This window comes from Stegostoma tigrinum, chromosome 21 (genome assembly GCF_030684315.1).
Source record: "Stegostoma tigrinum isolate sSteTig4 chromosome 21, sSteTig4.hap1, whole genome shotgun sequence".
Lineage (NCBI taxonomy): Eukaryota > Metazoa > Chordata > Chondrichthyes > Orectolobiformes > Stegostomatidae > Stegostoma > Stegostoma tigrinum.
Genome location: NC_081374.1, coordinates 14,878,700 through 14,899,311, shown reverse-complemented (window position 1 = coordinate 14,899,311; position 20,612 = coordinate 14,878,700). Strand labels below are relative to the sequence as shown.

At 38.6% G+C, this 20,612-nt stretch overlaps 1 protein-coding gene across 2 annotated transcripts; it reads right to left on the bottom strand.

The window, feature by feature from the left end:
- Nucleotides 1–666: 666 nt before the first annotated feature.
- Nucleotides 667–19,441, bottom strand: taf8 (TAF8 RNA polymerase II, TATA box binding protein (TBP)-associated factor). Of its 2 annotated transcripts, none has more exons than XM_048553462.1 (9): nt 19,379–19,441; nt 16,714–16,811; nt 12,763–12,922; nt 10,755–10,853; nt 9,528–9,590; nt 7,326–7,450; nt 5,228–5,375; nt 3,657–3,799; nt 667–1,205 (listed from the first exon to the last, which is right to left on the bottom strand). In XM_048553462.1, the coding sequence occupies exons 2-9, from the start codon at nt 16,789–16,791 to the stop codon at nt 1,065–1,067; spliced, it is 957 nt and encodes a 318-aa protein (XP_048409419.1). In that variant the 5' UTR covers nt 16,792–16,811; nt 19,379–19,441; the 3' UTR covers nt 667–1,064. The 2 variants fall into 2 exon arrangements, with proteins under 2 accessions (XP_048409419.1, XP_048409417.1); XM_048553460.1 differs by having other exon boundaries at nt 18,986–19,411.
- Between the last annotated feature and the right edge of the window lie 1,171 nt (nt 19,442–20,612).

Sequence of the window (20,612 nt, the reverse complement as noted above, 5' to 3'; positions counted from 1 at the left end):
TGAGCATTGTTTGAATGACTTTGCTTTAAATAATTCAATTGCTTGAAAATTTAATTCAATTCTGAATGGCAGTTCTTCAAATCTAACCTTTTATTGTCTCCCGGTTTACCACTGTCTTTTGCTATTTTTTTTAAGTCAGCATGTCTCCTGATTATCCTCGCTCCACCAACTAAAGAATGTATTACTCAAGCTCACAACTCAGCACATGATTCCTTGCATCAGTTGCTAGTGGTCAGCTGATTTAGTTAGTTAAAGCCCATAGTTCAATCTGTACTCCGCTGGCTGAATTTGCTGCCATAAACAAATACATTTTTGCACTGATGAAATTCATCAGTTTTAAGGTAAATAATGCATCATCGTGTAGTCCAAAGCATTTTGTTGAATAGTTCAACAAGATTTATTTTTTTAAATACCAGAAGAAATATTTATATACATTAAACTGTATAACTACTGCACAATGTGTTTTCGTTAGACAGCTGTAATACTTAAACACTTTAACCAGCTGCAATGGCAAGCAATGTGAAAAATATAACCAAGAAGGCTAAGCTGCACAACATGTGAAATGCAAAGTGTTATAAAAACCTGTTCTCTAGTTAGGCCTGCAATTAACCTACAATGAACAGAAAAAAATACGACAACAAATAACTGCCATTGCAAGAGGTCATGTTGAAGAAACAGCCATTTATTACCACACTTGAATGTGTGTCTTAGTCGATGTGACATGTGACCTTCATAAAGACAAAGATCATAAGACGTTCATGAGCTGCACTGCAATGAAGTTCAAGTAGATTTTAAAACTAGCAACAGAAGTATGTTTGCTCCATTGGAACAGAAATGCAACAGATTCTGGCTTCAGGTACTGGTAATCCAAATTTCATGGTTACCAAATTGGCAAATCTTCCAGAATTAAAAACCATGACTCCATTAGGTCTGCAATTCCTTTTTCACATTTTCCAAAGGTGAAAAGAGTTTTCAAATCAACAAAATTTTTCTTCAGTTCAAATAACTGTGTGGGTATAATGCATGGCATTCACTCAAATCATTCTTGCATTGGCTCCAGAAAATCATTTCTTCCTACGGATCTTGGGCTTTTTGACTGGTCTTAGATATGGATTGTCAATCATTGGCTCTTCACTACTCTTAGTGTTTGATAATCCCGAGCTTTGTTGCAACATGGTATTTTCCTTTTCAGCAGACATTTCATCCTAGAAAAACAAAGATGCTTTGTAATACAACATTTACAGCATGGCTAACATTGCAAAAAATGACTCACTAGTTTGCATTTAGAATTCAGTCAGCACTGTGAGAAATATTTCCTCTTTCCAGTGCCTTTAATAGCAATAGTTTTGAAAATATTTTAAATTAACAAAGGGCAATAAAACTACTTAGGAAGGAATACACTGCAACAGCCTAGTTACAGAGTGGACAACTATCACGCAAAGAGATAAACAAACATCAATCCAGTTTTCAACTCAATATTTCATTATTATTCAAAGTTATCCATGATCAAATAATAACAATGGACTATGTATGTACAAAAACAATTAGCAATTAAAATTTACTCATGAAAGATTATTCAAATAGGTAATACTGCTTTCACCCATGATAAAGAGACGAGTCAAAGATAGAATACTCGTCCATTAACAGTGGCTGTTTCAAAGCCCAAAACAACTGAACCAGAAAATGGTTGTTACAGAATGAGGATTCATCAAATTGTGGGATGGTATCTTCTGGAAAAAAAACAAAATACTTAGCCATTGAAAAAAGGACAAACTCCAATTGATCCTGGATCTGCTGCATTAGCCATTATTGATGCTTCAACTAGCCTGTCTCAACTAGAGTTGTGATCCTGTCATTTATGTCTAATACTAATAGTTTGTCAGTACTATTTTATAGAGTCATAACAGATTGGAAACAGAACTTTTAGTCTAATTTGCCATTGCTGACCACTTGTCCTAAAACAATTTAGTCCCATTTGCCAGCATTTGGCCCATATCCTTCTAAACTCTTCCTATTCGCGTACCCATCCAGATGTCTTTTAAACCATTCATTCATAGGATCCCTGCCATGTGGAAACAGGCCCTGGGGCCCAACAATCCCAGCAACACCCATGTAGATCTTTTTTGAACCCTTTCAAGTTTAACAACATTTTTCCTGTAGCAGGGAGGCCAGAATCGTACACTGTATTCGAAAGGCGGTCTCACCAATGTCCTGTATAGCCATAATATGACATGCATTGACTACAAAGGCAAGCATGCCAAAAGCCTTGAACATCTTGTCTACCTATGCCTCCACGTTTAAGGAATTATTCACCTGAACCCCTAGGTTTTTGTTTGGTAACACTCCCCAGGGCCCTACCATTAACTGTGTAAGTCCTGCCCTGGTTCGACTTGTCAAAACGCTACACCTCACATTTATCTAAATTAACTCCATCTACCACTCCTCAATCCATTGGTCCATTGCCTTCTTTGCTGGCCACCACACAACCAATTTTTGTGTCATCTGCAAACTTACTAGCCATACCTACTATATCCACATCCAAATCATTTATATAAATGACAACAAAAGTAGTGGGCCCAGCACCAGTCGTTGTGGCACACCACTGGTTCCAAGCTTCCAGTCCAAAAGACAACCCTCTGCCACTACCCTGTGTCCCACCTTCAAGCCAACTTTGTATCCAGTTGGCTATCTCCCTAATGATTTCACACGATCTAATCTTGCTAACCAGTCTACTATGCACAGCCCTTTTCAACATCTTGCTGAAATTCATATACAGCAGACAATGTCTGCTGCTTTGCCTTCAGTCTTCTTTAGCACCTCTTCAAAAATATTCAATCAAGATAGTGGGCCACTATTTCCCATGTGCAAAGCCATGTTGCCTATCCCTCAAACAGACTTAGTCTTCCCAAAGGCACGTAAATCCCGTGCGTCACAATCTGCTCCAATAACTTGCCCTCCACTGACTTTAGGCTCACCAGTCTATAGTTCCCTGACTTTTCCTTACCACCTATCTTAAATAATGGTGCCATTAATCCGGGACTATGCCCTCTGGTCCTAGACTCTCGCATGAGGGTAAATAACATCTCAGTATTTACAATGCCAAGTGCTTTAAGAATCCTGTGTTTCAACGAGATTACCTCTCATTCTTCTAAACTTCAGTGAGTATAGAGTCCCAATCTGTTTAGCCTTTGCTCATAAGGCCATCCCTCATTCGAATGAACCTCCTTTGAAGTGCATCCAATGAAATTGTATCTTTTCTTAAAATAACTTTTCTCAAATGGTGCTCAATACTCCAGATGTAATTTCACAAGCACCTTATACAGTTGCAGTAGGACTTCCCTACTCTTACACTCCAATCCCACACAAATATTTATAACAAGCCACATCAGGAGAAGCCAGAAACAATCATTAAAAGTTTGTCGCAATAGATAGCCTCATGGAATGGCTCAAAGGTATCCATAACATTGCTCAAAGATTCACCACTAACTCAAATCATACAGTGCAACACAATATCCTACAAGCGGCAAAAAAAAGTTCCAAGTCCAAGGCTATTTCTCCCACAAGGTGGAAGTGTGACAGCAATTTATAAAATCTTTGCCTAAGTAGACTACATTGTCAACATTGTAAAAAAAATGTAAAGAGTATTCTAAACATACCGAATTCATATTTAGTGCAAGGTTCTCTGTATCAGTCTGATCATCCTGTTCTGAGGAATCTGTCTCCTCCATCTGCTGCAACTCAAGTTCAGATGGTAGCAAGGCACTTAGATAAGGAATTGTGGTAGTTCGAGCAGCAATCACTTTACAAGAGTGAAAAAGAATATTTTACTAAAAACAGAATTTCAGAGGTTCGGCATCTCACTTTAGTTATTTATAATTGGACAATGAACACAATTTACTTCTTAATAAAATATGGGTTTAATAGCTAGATTTTACACTGCCAGTTGCAAGCCCAACAAGTTGCTCATCACCATTTTTAACATAACAGACATTTAGATTCACAAAGGCAGAAAGAAGGCATTTGGCTCATTCTGTTATTTAAGAAGGGAAGGAGACGAAAACAGGGAACAATAAGCCAGTTAGCTTAATATATGGTAATGGGAAAATGTTAGACACTATTATAAAAGTTGCAATCATCGAGCATTTAGAAATATATACTATGAACAAGCAGGGTCAGCATTGGTTCATAAAGGGAAATCATGCCCGACAAGTTTGTGAGAATTCTGTGAGGAGGTAACAAACAGCATAGATAAAGGGCAAACAGGGATGAAATACACTTGGGTTTTCAGAAGGGATTTGATAAGTAGCCTAATGTGTGGTGTCCTAATGAGATAAGAGCCCGTGGTGTTGAATTAGTATATTAGCATGGACAGAGAATTGGTAAAATAATAGGTTGGGGTAATGGGACTTTTTTCAGGTTGGAAACCCATAACAAGTGCTAGGACCACATTTACCGACTTCATATGTTAATGACTTGCATAAGAAATTGACTGTAATACAGTCAACTTTGCAGACAACATAAAAATATATTGGAAAGCAAGATGTGAGGATGAAACAAAGCCTGCAGACAAATACAGGCTGGTTTCATGAGTGGTCAAAACTTGGCAGATGGACTATACTGTGAGCAAATGTGAGGTTATGCACTTTGGAAGGAAGAATACAGAAGCTGAATAGTATTTAAATGGAGAAAGAACTGCTGAAAGCTATGCACAGAGGGCTTGGGAGTCCTTGTGCATAAATCACAAAAGGCTAGCAAACAAGTTTAGCAGGCAATGGAGAAGGCAAATGGAATGTTAGGCTTTTATTTCGAAGGGAACAGAGTATAAGAAATAGGGAGGCCTTGCTAAAACTATACAAAGTGCTCATAAATCCACAGCTGGAATACTGTGAACAGTTTGGGTCCTTTATCCAAGGAAATGCAAACTAACATTGCAGGAAGTCCAGAGGAGGTTCACTGATCCCAGGTATGGAGGGACTGTCATATGAGAAGAAGTTGGGTAGGGTGAGCCTGTATTCCCTAATGTTCAGAAGAATGAGAGGTGACATTATTGAGACGTACAAGATTCTTAGGAGACTCTGAAGTACAGATGTGGAAAGGTTGTTTGCCTTTGTGGAAGAGTCTAGGACCATGCAGCACTCTTTTCCACACTCAGCAATTTTTTTTTCCAGAGAAATTTGCCTTTTCCTACTAAAATACTTCTATACAAAAGTAAAAATTAAATGCTTACATGGGAATGTTGAGACATCATCTTTAAACAGACTCTCGGTCTCTCCCGTCTTAGCCATAAATCTGGTCAAAGCTCGTTCCACATCTCTTCTCTGGGATGCAGCTTTCTCCCTCAGCACTTGGTAATCAGAAACTGGCTCTCTGATTGTCTAACAATGGAGAAAAATGTACTTAAATATATACATTCTCATCTCCTCCCTGCTAATGTTCTGAACAATGACATGTCAGAGCTCGATTTGGTTGCGTGGAATTCTTTTAATCTACACAACCATCTGACCTCATCAAACACCAGAAAAAAATTGCTCGAAAATCCCACTTACTTAAAATAGATACACTTGCAAAAACTGATGAAGCAATTTGTTCTAATAGTGCTAATCTGCAATTTCTCAAAATTTAAATGGGGGTTAAACTGAATTGTTATTCTAAATTATTTAAAAGATCAGCCTATATTCTGATGAATGGTCATTGGGCCAGATCTTGCTGTCAAAATAACAGTAGAAAAATATGACTCATCTTTATTTATGTGCAGATTACTTTCCTCTTGTGTAATTATCAGTGGTACACAAAAGGCAACAGTTGAAGCAAATAGCACAGAAGTGTTTAAGGGAAAGCTAAATAATTCATGAGTGAGAAAAGAATGATGTGCTGATGGAGGTTGAATGAAAAAGGGAGAGGGAAGGGCACGTGATGGGACTTATCAGCTAATTTCTGTATGTAAAACGAATACAAATGCAACAGCAATTTCTACAAAGGAACAGATGCAGGACAAATGCAAATATTCTAGTGGCTGATGTTCACTTTGCATCACTCCATCATTAGTTCCATCCACCAATTGGAAAGTTTGCAGGCTGCCGAACTCCCCTCAAACTTTGAAACTGTCCCACTCAAAAACAAAAAGCACATATTGAAGGGTCCTCCTCTCCCCCTCATATGAGTATTTTATTCCACTGAAGCAGCAGAACCTTGTCAGCCTGCAATAGGCAATTTGTCCATTAAATTGATTATAGACATTGCCTTCTACATGCTAGAATGCAGAGAAAGCTCATAGTTTGTGATACTCGTACACAAGTGCTCCCAAGGAGTAAAAAAGGAACTCCATCTACTACGTGGCTGACCTTGCTCTGGCACCAAATATGCACCACTTCCACCTATCTTAACGATTACCTTAATGACACAGTAACATAATAATATGGCCCTAGTCTTGAAATCCCTCAGCCTAGGGAAAAGCACCTGCCATTCACTTTATCTATACCTTACATATTTTTATAAACCTCTATATGGTCACCTCTCAATTTCCTATGCGCCAGTGAAAAAACAGTCCTAGCCTAAACAGTGTCTCCTTGCAACTCTTGCCCTCCGTTCCTGGCAAAATCCTGGTAAACCTCGTTTGAGCTCTCTCCAGCATAACAATATCCTTCATAAATCTCAGTTTTCTTTCCCTTTCTTTGACACCGAATTCACCGACTCTAATTCACAATTCCTCTGAGTCGTCCGAGTCCTTGCACCGTTGCTTCTCGATCCTTCAATCTGACCAGGTAAATAGTTGCTTGCTTGCTCACTCACTCAAGTCCAACATGCCCTGTACCACTAGCTGCACCACTATCTGCTCACACCTTTGCCATGCAATAAAACTAAAGGGGTAACCAACAGCAGCTGCCCTGCTACTACAAAATCTCGTCCAGTAATGTGTTTTCTCTAGATGTTGCAACTTAATCTGAGTATTTTTTTCTTGGCTTTTTATTACAAATTTGGGGAATACTCACAATTTTGCTTTGTTTTAACTAAATCACAAACTGTGCTTTCATTACATTAAATTTTGTTACATATTTCATACATTAACAGGATTCCAAAGATTTACAATGCCACTTTTTAAATCATTTTACTGCTGCACTCTCAATGCTTTCTCTCCAAACTAAGGTTTCTTCTGCAAAGTGGGCTTAGCATTAACACAGTGGCACAAGCACATATCTTTAGCATCCACAGACCAAAGCATAAATTTCAGAATTTTAAATCAACTCTCAAATTTGTGATTGGTTACAATACTTCATAAACTCCGTTAAGAATGTGAGGTAGGACACAAAATATAGCTTTGCACTTACAGGTGTCTTTATATAGGTGTGAGGATCAGGGAACTCTGGAAAATGTGCTGGGATGTACGAGGGATGCGTTCTCTTCTGTCCTGTAGAAAGTGCTCTGGGGGGTGCTGGGGTATTCGTAACAGGAGCTTAAAGAGAACAAAATTTTAAATTGATCACTATCTCAGGTGGGGGTGGGGGGCAGAAGTTAGACAATTGCAACTGGCTTTAGCATTCTTGAAGTTCTGCTCTGTCCCACACCATTCAAAAAGCATTTTCTGATGAAGGGTCTAGGCCCGAAAGTCAGCTTTCCTGCTCCTAAAATGCTGCTTGGCCTGCTGTGTTCATCCAGCTCTAACCTTGTTATCTCAAAAAGCATGTCTGGTATTTTAACAGATTTGACACTGGAAAATGATAATACAAATGAGTAAGTTAAGGAAAACCTGCAGTCAAAGGGCAATAGTGCATCACAAACTACTGTGCATGTATAGACAGTGGTTGAGGAATGGATCAGGCTAAATATCATACAGTCAAATATCCACTTGTGATCACAATACACGCAAATGAAGATGGATCACCTAACTGATTCACTAGAGGGGTGTTATCAGACGTGATAACACAACCAATATTTAGGATAGAGGGGCAAAGAACATCAGTGCATAAATTTGTAAGGGAAAAGTTGCATGGTAATGTAATTAGACTTCTTTCGTCAAGAAACTTATCAGTGCAAAACAAATCAAGCTGGGTGTGGTTTTCTTTTCTGCAATTTACTTAAAAACTGTGAACAGCATCAATGTCTGCAGAAATGTTTTGTAACAGTAGCCAATCTAATGCATACATGCTAACTAAAGATGAGTCCACCTTCAGCTTCAGAACAGTCCGCCAAATTGGTAAGAGCTGTTGGAGACATGAAGGTTATCAATTGTCAAAGTCTATCCACATTAACAATACTAAAAGCAAAATAACAAACTAATGTAAAATTAGCTAACCTAATAAATATTTTCATCAGGATCAATCCATTTTAATTACACACTTCCAGGAAAAATGCATTTTGGAAATAATGCATTTTGTACAATATTCTTAGTCCCCCAAATTGATTACTTCACAAATGCCAGACTTTTTATTATTTATTCTTTCACAGGGTGTAGGTATTACTGGCTAAGTCAGTATTATTCCTGATTCCTAACCATCTTTGAAAAGGTGAGCTATCTTCTTGAATCACTGCAATTCTGTGGTGTAAGAGCACCTATAGTGCCATTTGGAAGTTAGTTCCAGGATATTGACCCAGAGGCAACATCATAATTTGGAACTATGTCAGCAATTTATGTTGCTTGGAGGGGAACTTGCACGTGGTAACGTTCCCTTACACTCTTTGCCCTTGAGCTAGGTGGTAGAGGTCATGGGTTTGTAAAGTGCTTTGATAGTATCTTGGCAAGTTGCATGCAACTGACAGTGCTATAATTATGTTAAAATACTTTCTGAAAGTGTAATCCAAGATTATTGAGACAAGTATAATGCAAATGCTGGGTGTACCAGGAAAGTGGATATAATGTAAATTAAGTTGCACTATAGAATAGTAAAACTCATCATGAGTTTAATGTTAGACTGGCAGATAGTGTAACATCAGCCCCAAATCATTTGAAATGGCGAAAGAGTGGCATCCACTGTCACTCTAACAGAGGTTGTAGTGATCCATTTGCTTGCAGGACATTCCGCGAATTTGGACCAGGCATATAATCAGTAGGACGGAATAGAAGTAAAGGTTGGAGAAGACCAGAATGCACCATAATTAACAAGCTGAATAAATCCTTGATACTTTTGATCCAAAGAAAGTCTAGAAAGGAGTGAAACCACACAAAAGCAGCAAACAAAAAACTAGTTTAAGGCTGGTGAGAGAGCATGCACAAAATAACTTGAGATAAAATGAAATGATTGTAAGTAACGAAAAAATTCAAAATAACAAAACCAATAAAAAAAATCTATTGTGGGTTATTTCACTTGGCTCCTGCAGTCAGCAATGCAGTTCCTAATGCAAGTTGAGCTTGCTGGGGTCAAAATCTGTTCAGTGGCAAACATAGAGTTCCTAATGTGATGCAATGGGTCTCTTTCTCCCCTCTGAAAGGCAGATTTTTTTTTACACCATACCTTACCCTAGTGTTTAAATAAAACCCAGGTTCAGGCAGGTCACAATATTCCACAATTAACATTTGGTGAAAACATACTTACGAGCTGTAATAACCATTCTCTGCGATCGCTTGGCATAAGCCTGAATATTATCCACATTAAAACCTGAATAGGAGTAAAACAAAGTACAAATGGCCATACTCTCAGCAATTCCTCATTAACTCAAATCAGCGAGCACTTAACTACAATTCAACATTATTTAACAGTTTCGGTAAAAGACCACAAGATTCAGCAGCACAGAAAGTGAAACAGTCAAGCTATCACAGAAGAGATTCAGTACGGAACTGAGTTACAGGAATTTTCTAGAAGCAAGAGTACAAACCTTACTCTGCATCAGGTCAAAAAAATAACTGACCAAACTGGCTGACCAAAGCTAGGATTGCAATCTAGCACTAAATGGTAAAAAGTTTAAAAAATTTGCCCTGGGACATCGGTGACATGGGAAAGAGAGTTTTTAAATCACATATCCCTCAGTGGATCATGAATCACTCATGTCTATACAGGCCAACCCAAGTACAGATGTGCTGGAGCACATGTGTAAACCAGTTGGGTTTTTGCAATTCAGCACTTTTGCTAATTCATCTCATTTTCTGGGGATTGGGCATAAATGAGCAGATATACGGAATTCAATTTCACAATTGCTACGACCGAATTTAAACTAATTTTTTTTTACTTCTAATCCAGTTCCACGACCATGAGGCTACAACAGATTTGGTTCTAGTCTGTGTACTATTCTTGAATACATTAGAACCAATTTTAGAATGTTTTAGGTAGGAAGCAATTAAAGATTAGTGCAGAAAACTATTATTTGTTCATTTGTCTCGTATTGTGTTGCATGTAGAAGTTGACCAGACCACAAAAAGCAATCATTGAATGTGAAGTGTTGTGCAACATCCTGAACAGGAAATAGGTTGCTACATAAATGCAGCTGTCCAAAGAGCAGAAATACAAATAATCAAAACCGGTAAGCACAATGAGCATAAGATGATGCTAGTGGGAAGTTTCACTTTAGCTATCCAATTTAAAAAATACATGATTATCAAACCACTAATGATGCAACACCAATGTATATTCACTGCATCAAGCACATTTCTCTTACAAAACATTTAAGCTACTGCTGGCAAACTATTTTTGAAAAGAAAAATCTGCAAATTAGGTACTTCTCACCCATCTGCTGTAACCTTGGGCTGTTGTGGTTTAAGATGTCATACAAAATATTCAGTAAATTTAACAAACTTGGTCAACATTTGAACACAATATAGAACATACCCATTTCTGCCAAAGTAACCACAATATCTGACAAGGTTGGTTGAGTTCGTGCTGAATGTTCACAATATACCTTGGCACTTCGACCAATTTCAGATAAATCTAGGGGAGAAAAGAAGTTCCTATTTAAATAAAGTGGTGCTTGAGGATCAAGATACATGGCGCATATTTCTCTATTCCTCTATTATGCAGTGCTTACTTAATAAAAATGTCTAACAAAACTGATAAAATAGAAACTAAGTAAATTTGCTCGCTATTATTCAGGTGCATGATAGCATTCTCCACAGTTTCGTCAACGTAACAATATAAATATTACTTTTGCAGTACCACTTTGCCATATTTCAGAAAAAAGGCAGAAACCTCAAAAGGTAGTAGGAACTGCCAATGTTGGAGAATCTGAGATAACACGGTGTGAAGCTGGATGAACACCCTTCTTCAAAATAAAAGAAGGGTCTCAACCCAAAACGTCAAACTTTCCTGTTCCTCTGATGCTGCTTGGCCTGCTGTGTTCATCCAGCTTCACACCGTGTAACTTCCCAAGATACTCAGCAGACAGGCAAATCTATTCAGAAAAGTCAGGAAAAGCCACTATCTCAGTAATGAAACCTTGCTCTGAACTCAAGTCATTTTCAAATTAAGATTCAGACACATCAGTGTGCCTTGGACAATAAAAGATGATTTCATATCAGGGGATTTATGCTGCTGCAAAGAAACTATTCACCTGAATCCAGCAAGTGACTAGTCACCACGAGCTTATATCAGTATGGGATGGGGTGGGGAGATGGATTGTATAATTAAACTTTCCAAGCCCGGTCATCATACTTGTTTTGTGCTCACCACTCGACAAAGTCGCACAACATCCTAAATTCAGATCCGGCCTTGTCGCAAAACAAACTCGGTCCATCTCATACAGGAGACTGCAGATGTACATCAGATAAAGACACAAATATCTGACCTGGGTCATGCGATAACACAGATGCTACACACCCAGGTTAGGTCATTATAAAAGCAGATAAGACAGTGCAAGTCATACCTCACAAACGCATGACGCTAAGGCTGCCTACAGGTGTGACTGATGGCTTTCAAAGCAACTCTCAATTTGCACCAATCTACTTCAAAGTAAAGTAGAATCTAGAACTTGTTGGCTGAGGATGGTCAGAAACAGGGGAGCAGTGCACAGGCAACTATAAGGATAAGTGAATAAAAACATGTAGAAAATAATTGTCAAGAGAAGTATTTTACACCAAATGAGAACGGTAGCTCTGGTTTAAATAATGCTAATTTTTTGCACTGAAATATGAAAAAGACCTTTGAAAGCTCAAAATACATGGCATTCCACAGGGGCAGAGGGGTTTTCTGCCACAATCTTTACCAAGTTGACAAGAAAATCATAACAACTTATAACAATACTACAGCATAAACCTTGTGGTTTGTGATGCACTTGAGTTTCTGGTCGGCATTCTCTAAGCTGGGGCTAAAAAAAAAATCAAATGCTTTTCATCTTTTAAAGGGATCCAAGCCAAATGGCAAAGTATGAAACAAGGCAATTCTTCCCCTTGATAGTAGTTTATTAACAGGATGCAATCTTAAGATCAGAAACAGAAGTTGCTGGTAAAGCTCAGCAGGTCTGGCAGCATCTGTGAAGAAAAAAATCAAAGTTAACGGAAGGGTCACCGGACCTGAAACGTTAACTTGGATTTTTTTTCCACAGATGTGGCCAGACCTGCTGAGCTTTTCCAGCAACTTTTATTTTTGTTCCTGATTTACAGTATTCACAGTTCTTTTGGTTTTTATGCACTTTTAAGATCTCTGCCTCCTAAGTACCACTCCAGTGTCCCAGCTGACTCTAAGGTGTGATTCCAGTCCGTCATAAAAAAAAGGTCCATCTTTAACAACATGATCAACAAACCATTAACAATTCTGTACTTTAAATTAACCTGTGCACTAATGGAATTATCTAACTCTTTTAAAACTGAACAATACTAAACAAAACCAACTATTTTTTACTCACAGCTTTGCAGCATTTCAGTCAGAGTTTCAACAGCTGCCTTTTCTGCTGCATCAAAACCTGCTTCAGTTAGTAGGGAACTAACCACCACCTGCAGCGTCCGCCTTCGTGCCAGATAATAGTTATCTGAAGGGGACATTGATGCTTTGGAACTCGATGATTTCTAGTAAATAAAACCGACAAAGCTGAGTAGACAATACATGGGTACATTCCAAACACTGTTCAATAAGTACATTCCAGACACTGCGACACATTAAAGGAGAGGGGAGTTATCTGGACACTTTGTTCCAAGAGTTGGTCACACCCTTTACAAGGTTTTCTGATTTGGTCAGTGGTCAGACACAGGAGAACGTGACTACAAGTGGGGAAGATAATGGGATCCAATGATGGGCATGCACAAGATATAGCCTTTGCAATCGTCAACTGGTTTTGAAGTTCTTTCAATTTATTTGAATGAGACCAGGAGCTGCAGGGTAGATAAATGAACAACCAAGTCACTGTGGTAAAGAAAGTCATCCCAAACAGGGGAGAAAATAGGAATGCAATTATATTAGAGACAGTACAGTCAAAAGGATAGGCAAAGCTCACTACATCTAAGAACAAATGTCCAGGCAGCAGTAGTGCTTGCCCAAGTCAAGGCTTGGGTCATCTGCTCTGGAATGAAGAGGAACTGTAGTAGGAGGGGGAGGATCTAGACGTCATGATACAAGCAAATATTAATAATATTGCAAGTACTAGGAAAGAGGTTCTGCTTAGGGAGTGTGAATAGCTGGAGGCCAAATGAAAAGAACTGACCCTAAAAAGATGATAATTGCTGAATTGTTGCCTGAAACTCAAGCAAACTGACATATGCAAATAGGATAAGAGAAATAAGTATATGCCTCAAAGATAGGTGTGGGAGAAGTGGGTTTCATTAAGGGGGCATGGAAACAGTACTGCTGAAAATGAGAAGTGTACCCTTGCGACAGCATACATGAACCAATACCCAGGGCAATAGACAGGGCTTTAAACTAAATAGGGAGCAGAGGGGGTCAAGTGAGAGAACATATGGTAAGGATGATAACAAGTAATAAAGCAGAACAGCAATTTGGGCATGGATTACCAGAATGTGACAGGAAGGAACAGACTATATAAAGGTAAAAGTGTCCCAGCTGACAAGGCAAAACAGGCATACTGCATTTGTAACAATCAGAATGAATAGCTAGAACAGACGTAGATAAATACATGTGACCTAATAGCATTATAAATACATGATTGAAAGGTGAGCAAGGCTGGGACCTGAACATTGGGCAGAGTTGAAGGGTATATCACAACGACTGAATCTTAAAAAAAGGTAGAAAAGTGGCTCTGTTAATTAAGGATGGCATTAGTTAAGTAAAGAAAGATGATTTTAACTTGAAAGAAACAGATAATCTGCAGCCTGGGATCTTAAAAGATGCAGCTACCTTGATTCCAAAATTCCTTCAATTCTGGAAGAGTCCCAGCCAAACAAAAATGGCAAAGCCTTTTACTCAGGAGAGCGTGGCATAAACAGAAAACTACAGGAATCAAAACAAAGTTGCTCAAAGTTCTGAGGACGAGTCACCAGACCTGAAATGTTACCCTTTTTTGTCTTCACAGATGCTGCCAGACCAGGTGAGCTGTTCCAGCAACTTTGTTTTTTGTTCCTGATTTACCGCACCTGCAGTCCTTTCGGTTTTTATACGGGAAACTACAGGCCAGTTAGCCAAACATCATGGAGGATGTGCTAGAATCCATTATTAAGCGTACTGCACGATACTTAGAACATCACAATGACTTCAAAGAGACAGAATGGCTTTGCAAAAGAAAAACTGTGTTTCAACTAATGTACTAACACTTTTTGACAAAGTAAAAGTCAGTGGATATAAGTGGTGTACTTGGACTTCCGAAAGGCATTTCATAAGGTGCCACATCAAAAGCTGGTGCACAGGATTACAGTTGGTTTGGGGGATAACATATTAGCGTGGATAAAGAATTATCTAACAGTAGATAATCTAACTGACAACAGGGACAAATGCGTCCTTTTCTGGTTGGCAAACTGAAACTGCGCCAAAGGCATCAATGCTAAATGCTCAACTACTTACAATCAATACCAATGCTTTTGATGAAGTGTTTGAATGTATTGTAATTACATTTGTGGATAACAACAAGATGTCATGAGGACAGAGACGGAGATTGAGCAAGCAAATTTCTGGCAAAAGCAATAACATGCAGAAAGAATAACTTTTATTTTTGCAGGAAGAATTGAAAAACAGTAGTTTATTTTTTAAAATAGAGACAGAATGCAGAACTCTGACACAATGAGTGAATCAAAGGTACAGCAAGAGATTAGGAAAACAAATGGAATATGATTTATTGCAAGGACAATTGCATATAAAAGTCAGGCAATCAGGGAGACACTAAAACTAGGGAACATATTTTAAGTTTTCCTTTTATAAAGAGTCTTTCAAAGCGTGATTAGAATGTGACATTTTCTTCCTCAGAGGATAATGGAGGCTGCACCGATAAGTTGATTCAAGGCTGAGTCAGAATGATTATTGGTAGAAGAAGGGAAGACAGGAAATTGAAGCCCAGACAACAACTAGTTCAATCATGGTCCTATTGGATGGAGAGAACAAGCTTAAAGGGTCAAATGACTTACTCCTGCTCCCAAGTACTAGTTTCCTAAATCCAAAATCCTCAAGCTAGAAGCCAGATTAAAACTTCAGTGGATAAAGGCAATAAATAAAAATATCAGAAGGCAGTATATACCAAAATATTTAGTTGCATGTAATTCCATTAACTCAAAATAAGCAACATTTAAAAAAAAGTCATTCTGCATTGAAACATGGAACCAGATTAAAAACCTCAACAGATTTCAAAAATAACATTTATTTCCATAATTGAATAGATTGTCAAGATCTACAAATTTTTCAGGCATGATTTCCCTTAATGAACCTATGCTGACCCTGCTTGATCATACTGTGTATTTCTAAGTACTCTATGATTGCATCTTTTATAATAGTATCTTTAACATTTTCTCAATACCACATATTAAGCTAACTGACATAGTTCCTTGTTTTTGTCTCCTTCCTTTCTTAAATAATAGAATGAGCCAAGTGCCCTCTTTATACCTTTGTAATTCTAACTGTTATGTTAAAAATATGTTGATAAACAACTTTTCAAGTTTGCAACTGGCAGTGTAAAATCTAACCATCGTACCCTTATTTTATTAAGAAGTATAATTGTGTTCATTGTCCAATTATAAATAACTAAAAGTGAGATGCATAACCTCTGAAATTCTGTTTTTAGTAAAATATTATCTTTCACTCTTGTAAAGTGATTGCTGCGCGAACCACAATTCCTCAGAACAGGATGATCAGACTGATAGAGAACTTTGCACCAAGTATGAACTCAGTATGTTTCAACTACTGTTTACATTTGAATTGATATAAAACTGAATATGCAATTTATAGTTGAAAATACAAAACATTTAGTTAAGATTCATTTATTTGGCCCACTTTGTTTCATCCTCAAGCATTTGTCCATTGACTCTGAGATGATGGACAGTCAGAAGGCACGAGATATGTCTTTCCCACACAGCTTCAGCAGCCACTAGGTGGAGCCAAACCTGAGCATTTACTTTGCAAATAGGAAACTTCAATGTATAAATTACTAATTTTTGAGTATACACAGGTGGTCCCTGATTTATGAACGTCCATCTTAAGAATGCTTGTACTTATGAGCGAGATTCCATAATATTAAATTTAAGGATCCGACATGCAAACATTCACTTATGCTTACAAATAGATATTTTATATTATTTCTCATTGTGTTCTCACTTACATACAAATCGACTCACGATCATACTCAGGAATGGAACAATTCTTAACCCAGGGACTGCCTGTACAGACAGTCATACATTCAAAGAAACTTCTGATCTGTCCACATTACCTGGGTAACATTTTCCACTGAGACTCTACATGTTGCGTCAGCTGACGTATATGTATCTGAGACAGAAGCCGTAGTCATTTTCACAATCTAATAGTTGCCTGAAACAAAGGTATATTCATGTTAACAATCAATAAACTGATATTTCAAACAACACCTGAACTTTCATTTTTACATATGCAATACATCAGTTTAGATTGACAAAAGCATGTTTGCATCGTGTAAAAGCAAGGCCTACAGGAACAGAAGAACATTACATATTGGTCTTTTCACTCAATGCAGCCAGCAGCAATACTTTGAATGAAAGAAACTCTTACAAACGGGAGCTAAGTGGATCATTCACACCCACCCAAAATGAAAAACCAGCAAAAACCAGAATGCATCTCAACGTCTTTGAACATTTAAATGGAGAAAAGCTGCAAGACACCACATATTTCAAAAATATAAAGAAATCACAAACTCAAGAAAAAGCAAAAGAAACCAGAAAAAAAATTAATCTTCCCACAAAGCCACTAAAATGCCAAATGGGTTTCATATCTGCCTAGCAACAAGGTTCTTCCACCTTCTCTAGTCTTCAAAAAGAATTAAATATTGAAAAAATTGCTATCATCCATTATAAGAGCAATGAAGGAGCATGTACTTTGTCATCAACCGGTGAGTGCGAAGTTCACTAGCAGAGATGCTGCATACAAAATAAGAATTAAATTATTATGGAAATACATTAAGGTGTTCCAAGATCCTAATTCTACTATGTAGGCTTGTTGTTAGCATTTAGCCCTCTATGCATTCAATAATTTGAAACAATTACCAGCTACCCATGAGAAGCATGACGGGCGGTCGAAGAAAACAAAAAACATCTCTCTTAAAACTCAGAACACTTATTTTACTATTTCATGGGAATATAGAGCCTGCTGGTAAGGCCAGCATTTGTTTCCCATCTTGAGTTGCCATCAGGATTTGTTACATTGTTGTTTGTTCAATTACAGGTGACAGATTATTGTTCAAGCCTACCTTCAGTATATAATATAGAATGGCACTTCAGTATAGTAAATTGAATTGATTCTCTGTACTTTTAACTACTAATTACACAACCTAATTACAGCACTGACAAACAGGAGGCTGAAAGAACACAGGAAGCCAGGCAGTATCTGGAGGGAAGTCAACGTTTTGGGTATTACCCTTCTTCAGGACTGGATGTGGGGTACAGGGAGCTGCAGATAAAGAGGGGAGTGGCAAGGGAGGGTAGCGGAATGGTGCTGATAGGAGATTTTTTTTTCTTTTATTTTAAGGCTGAATTACAGGGCCACTGCACCGGCATATATTGGCTATATGAAAATTGTTACTTGCTTTGAGCTAGTTAACCTTGTAAAATCATTTTACAATACCAGTGTTGAGGCAGTGAAAATATTGCCTAATTGATGCCCAATGCACCTGAAAATCCAACCACATGCTCCTTACATCCAGTGGATATGTCTGTGGCAAGGTACTAACGATCTGAAAAACCACATCCTTCCTGGATCCCACTTTGTGGCAGTGATGCAAGTACATAGGGCTAGCTGAGAGTCAAGTGCATCAGGTAAACCCTTCAAGTAGGTGATTTTCTTTCCAAGTACTTTTCCTCATCCATTATCATTCTCGATATCCAGAAATGCTGTATTCGCTTGTCCGAAATGCTCTCCCTTCGCACCACAATTAAAGTTTTGAAAAATATTTTGTTACATCGGATATGTGTTGACTGTCACATTATCTACTGAATATGCTTTTTTCATGCTCTTAATATAATATATTATTAGTTAATCTGCCATTTTCACCTTTCCTTTAAAAAAAGCTACAGAAAAACAAGGATTGAAACAGTCAGCACAGAAGAAGTGAAACCATTCATCACTTCGCAGGATGGCTTCTATTACAACTCAATGGAGTCTAAGTTGTGTGGAAACATGTTATTTTACATGCAGATAGTGTTCTGAAGCTACATACTGTGATGGGTAAAGGCTTCACTCTTTGTTCCATCTTACTGCTGCCCAGAAATCTCTTCCACTACTGTGTGGAACCAGATTTTGCAGTTTGGCTACATTATGAATGCATCTTCCTTGGCCATCAAATAGCTTCTGGCTCAGAGGCAGGGACACCACCCACTGCATTACAAGCTCTCCTTTTAAATTAGCAGACAGATCGAATTTACAGCCATTGATCATAAACCATTTCACATTTACGTGGAGCAAGAAAAACTCTAATTCATGCAATTTTAAAAGGCATTTATCTAACGTATACTCACTTTTAGTGCCTCAGACATTTAAACTGTAAATAATCGCATTTGGAAGACTTTTTTTAAGCAAAATATTTTGCTGCATTCAAAAAAAGGCAGCCGACATCGACGAATAAATTACTTCCTTACTAAATTTTAAATTTCATGAGTGCGTTAAGCTGTATGTAACTTTATAAAACTGGGACATTTATTTCTGGTTCAGGCCTGTACACTCGAGAGACTCCTGGCTGGACACCGGCTTAAAGTAAATTAAGATTTGATTTCCTTGCTTCAGGAAAATAAAACCATCCGGTGCCTAAACGCAAGCAGACTTCACAATTACGCTTGTTTTCAGTGCGGCCGGAGATTTTAGATCCGAAAGAGTCGCACGCTATCGGGATGAAAAATGATGCAGCTCGTCACCTCAGCTCAGCTCCGCCGACCCGCTTCCGCTCCTGCTCGTCGCTGCCTGTACTGCCCCCTGCGCTGGCTGAGCGGGGACTGCAGCCTGGTGCTCCCAGCCTGACACATCGCTCGCATCGGTGCCTTAAACTGAAACACATCCTTACACCTACATGTATCCTTCACCGAACGTCTCCCAGCCGCATGGAATGCTTTTGAAATGTAGTTCCTACCTTAATTTTTTTTTGTTCTCTCTCTCAGAGGGCTGTGAATGTGTGGCATCCTTTGCCACAGAGGGCTGTCAATTATATTCAAGGAGATAGATTTCTTATCATTAAGGGCATCAGGGGTTATGGTCACAAGGCAGGAAAATTGAGTTGAGGATTACCAGATTAGCCATACAGATAATGGGAACTGCAGATACTGGAGAATCCGAGATAACAAAGTGTGGAGCTGGATGAACACTGCAGGCCAAGCAGCATCTTAGGAGCACAAAAACTGACATTTCGGGCCTAGACACTTACCATTTCTGTCCTTTATCATCTATGCCCAGAACGTCAGCTTTTGTGCTCCTGAGATGCTGCTTGGCCTGCTGTGTTCATCCAGCTCCACACTTTGTTATATCAGATTAGCCATAATTTGTTTGAATGGCAGAATATATGCAAAGGGCCAAATGGCCTTCCTCTGTTCATAAGTCCCATAGGGAATAAAGGACACCAGGCAATTTGAATGGGAAGGCACAGGTATCAGCTCAACATTTAACCAGTAAGATAACACCTTCCGACAGTTCTTATTGTAGTGGCTGGAATGAGATCAACCAAGTGGGCATTATAGAATAAGAGTTCCCTGACTGGGGCTGTTAACCTGGTCTGACCAGAGGGCCCTGGCTGACAGGAGTGTCAGCGATTCTGTTCACTCTAGGAGACAGTTCTAAGCTAGCTGGGTCAGTGTTATGTACTATGCATGTGTAAATAAAGGCTGACTTGGTGACAGGATACCAGCCTTTGTGGAGCTACTTCACATACCACCTCAGGAGTGGCAATTTTTATTTTGACCCTTGAGTCCTAGACGAAGACTTAAACCCAGACACTTTTGACTTAGAGTCAAGAGTGCTTCCAACTGCACCACAGGTGACAGCAGCATTTACAGGGCCACACTGCATATATCAAGAGCATATCAGAACTGACAATAAGACTCCTGAGACCACTAGGAACCATGGTGGCCCACGAGCCCACAGCCACTCTATGACAAACAC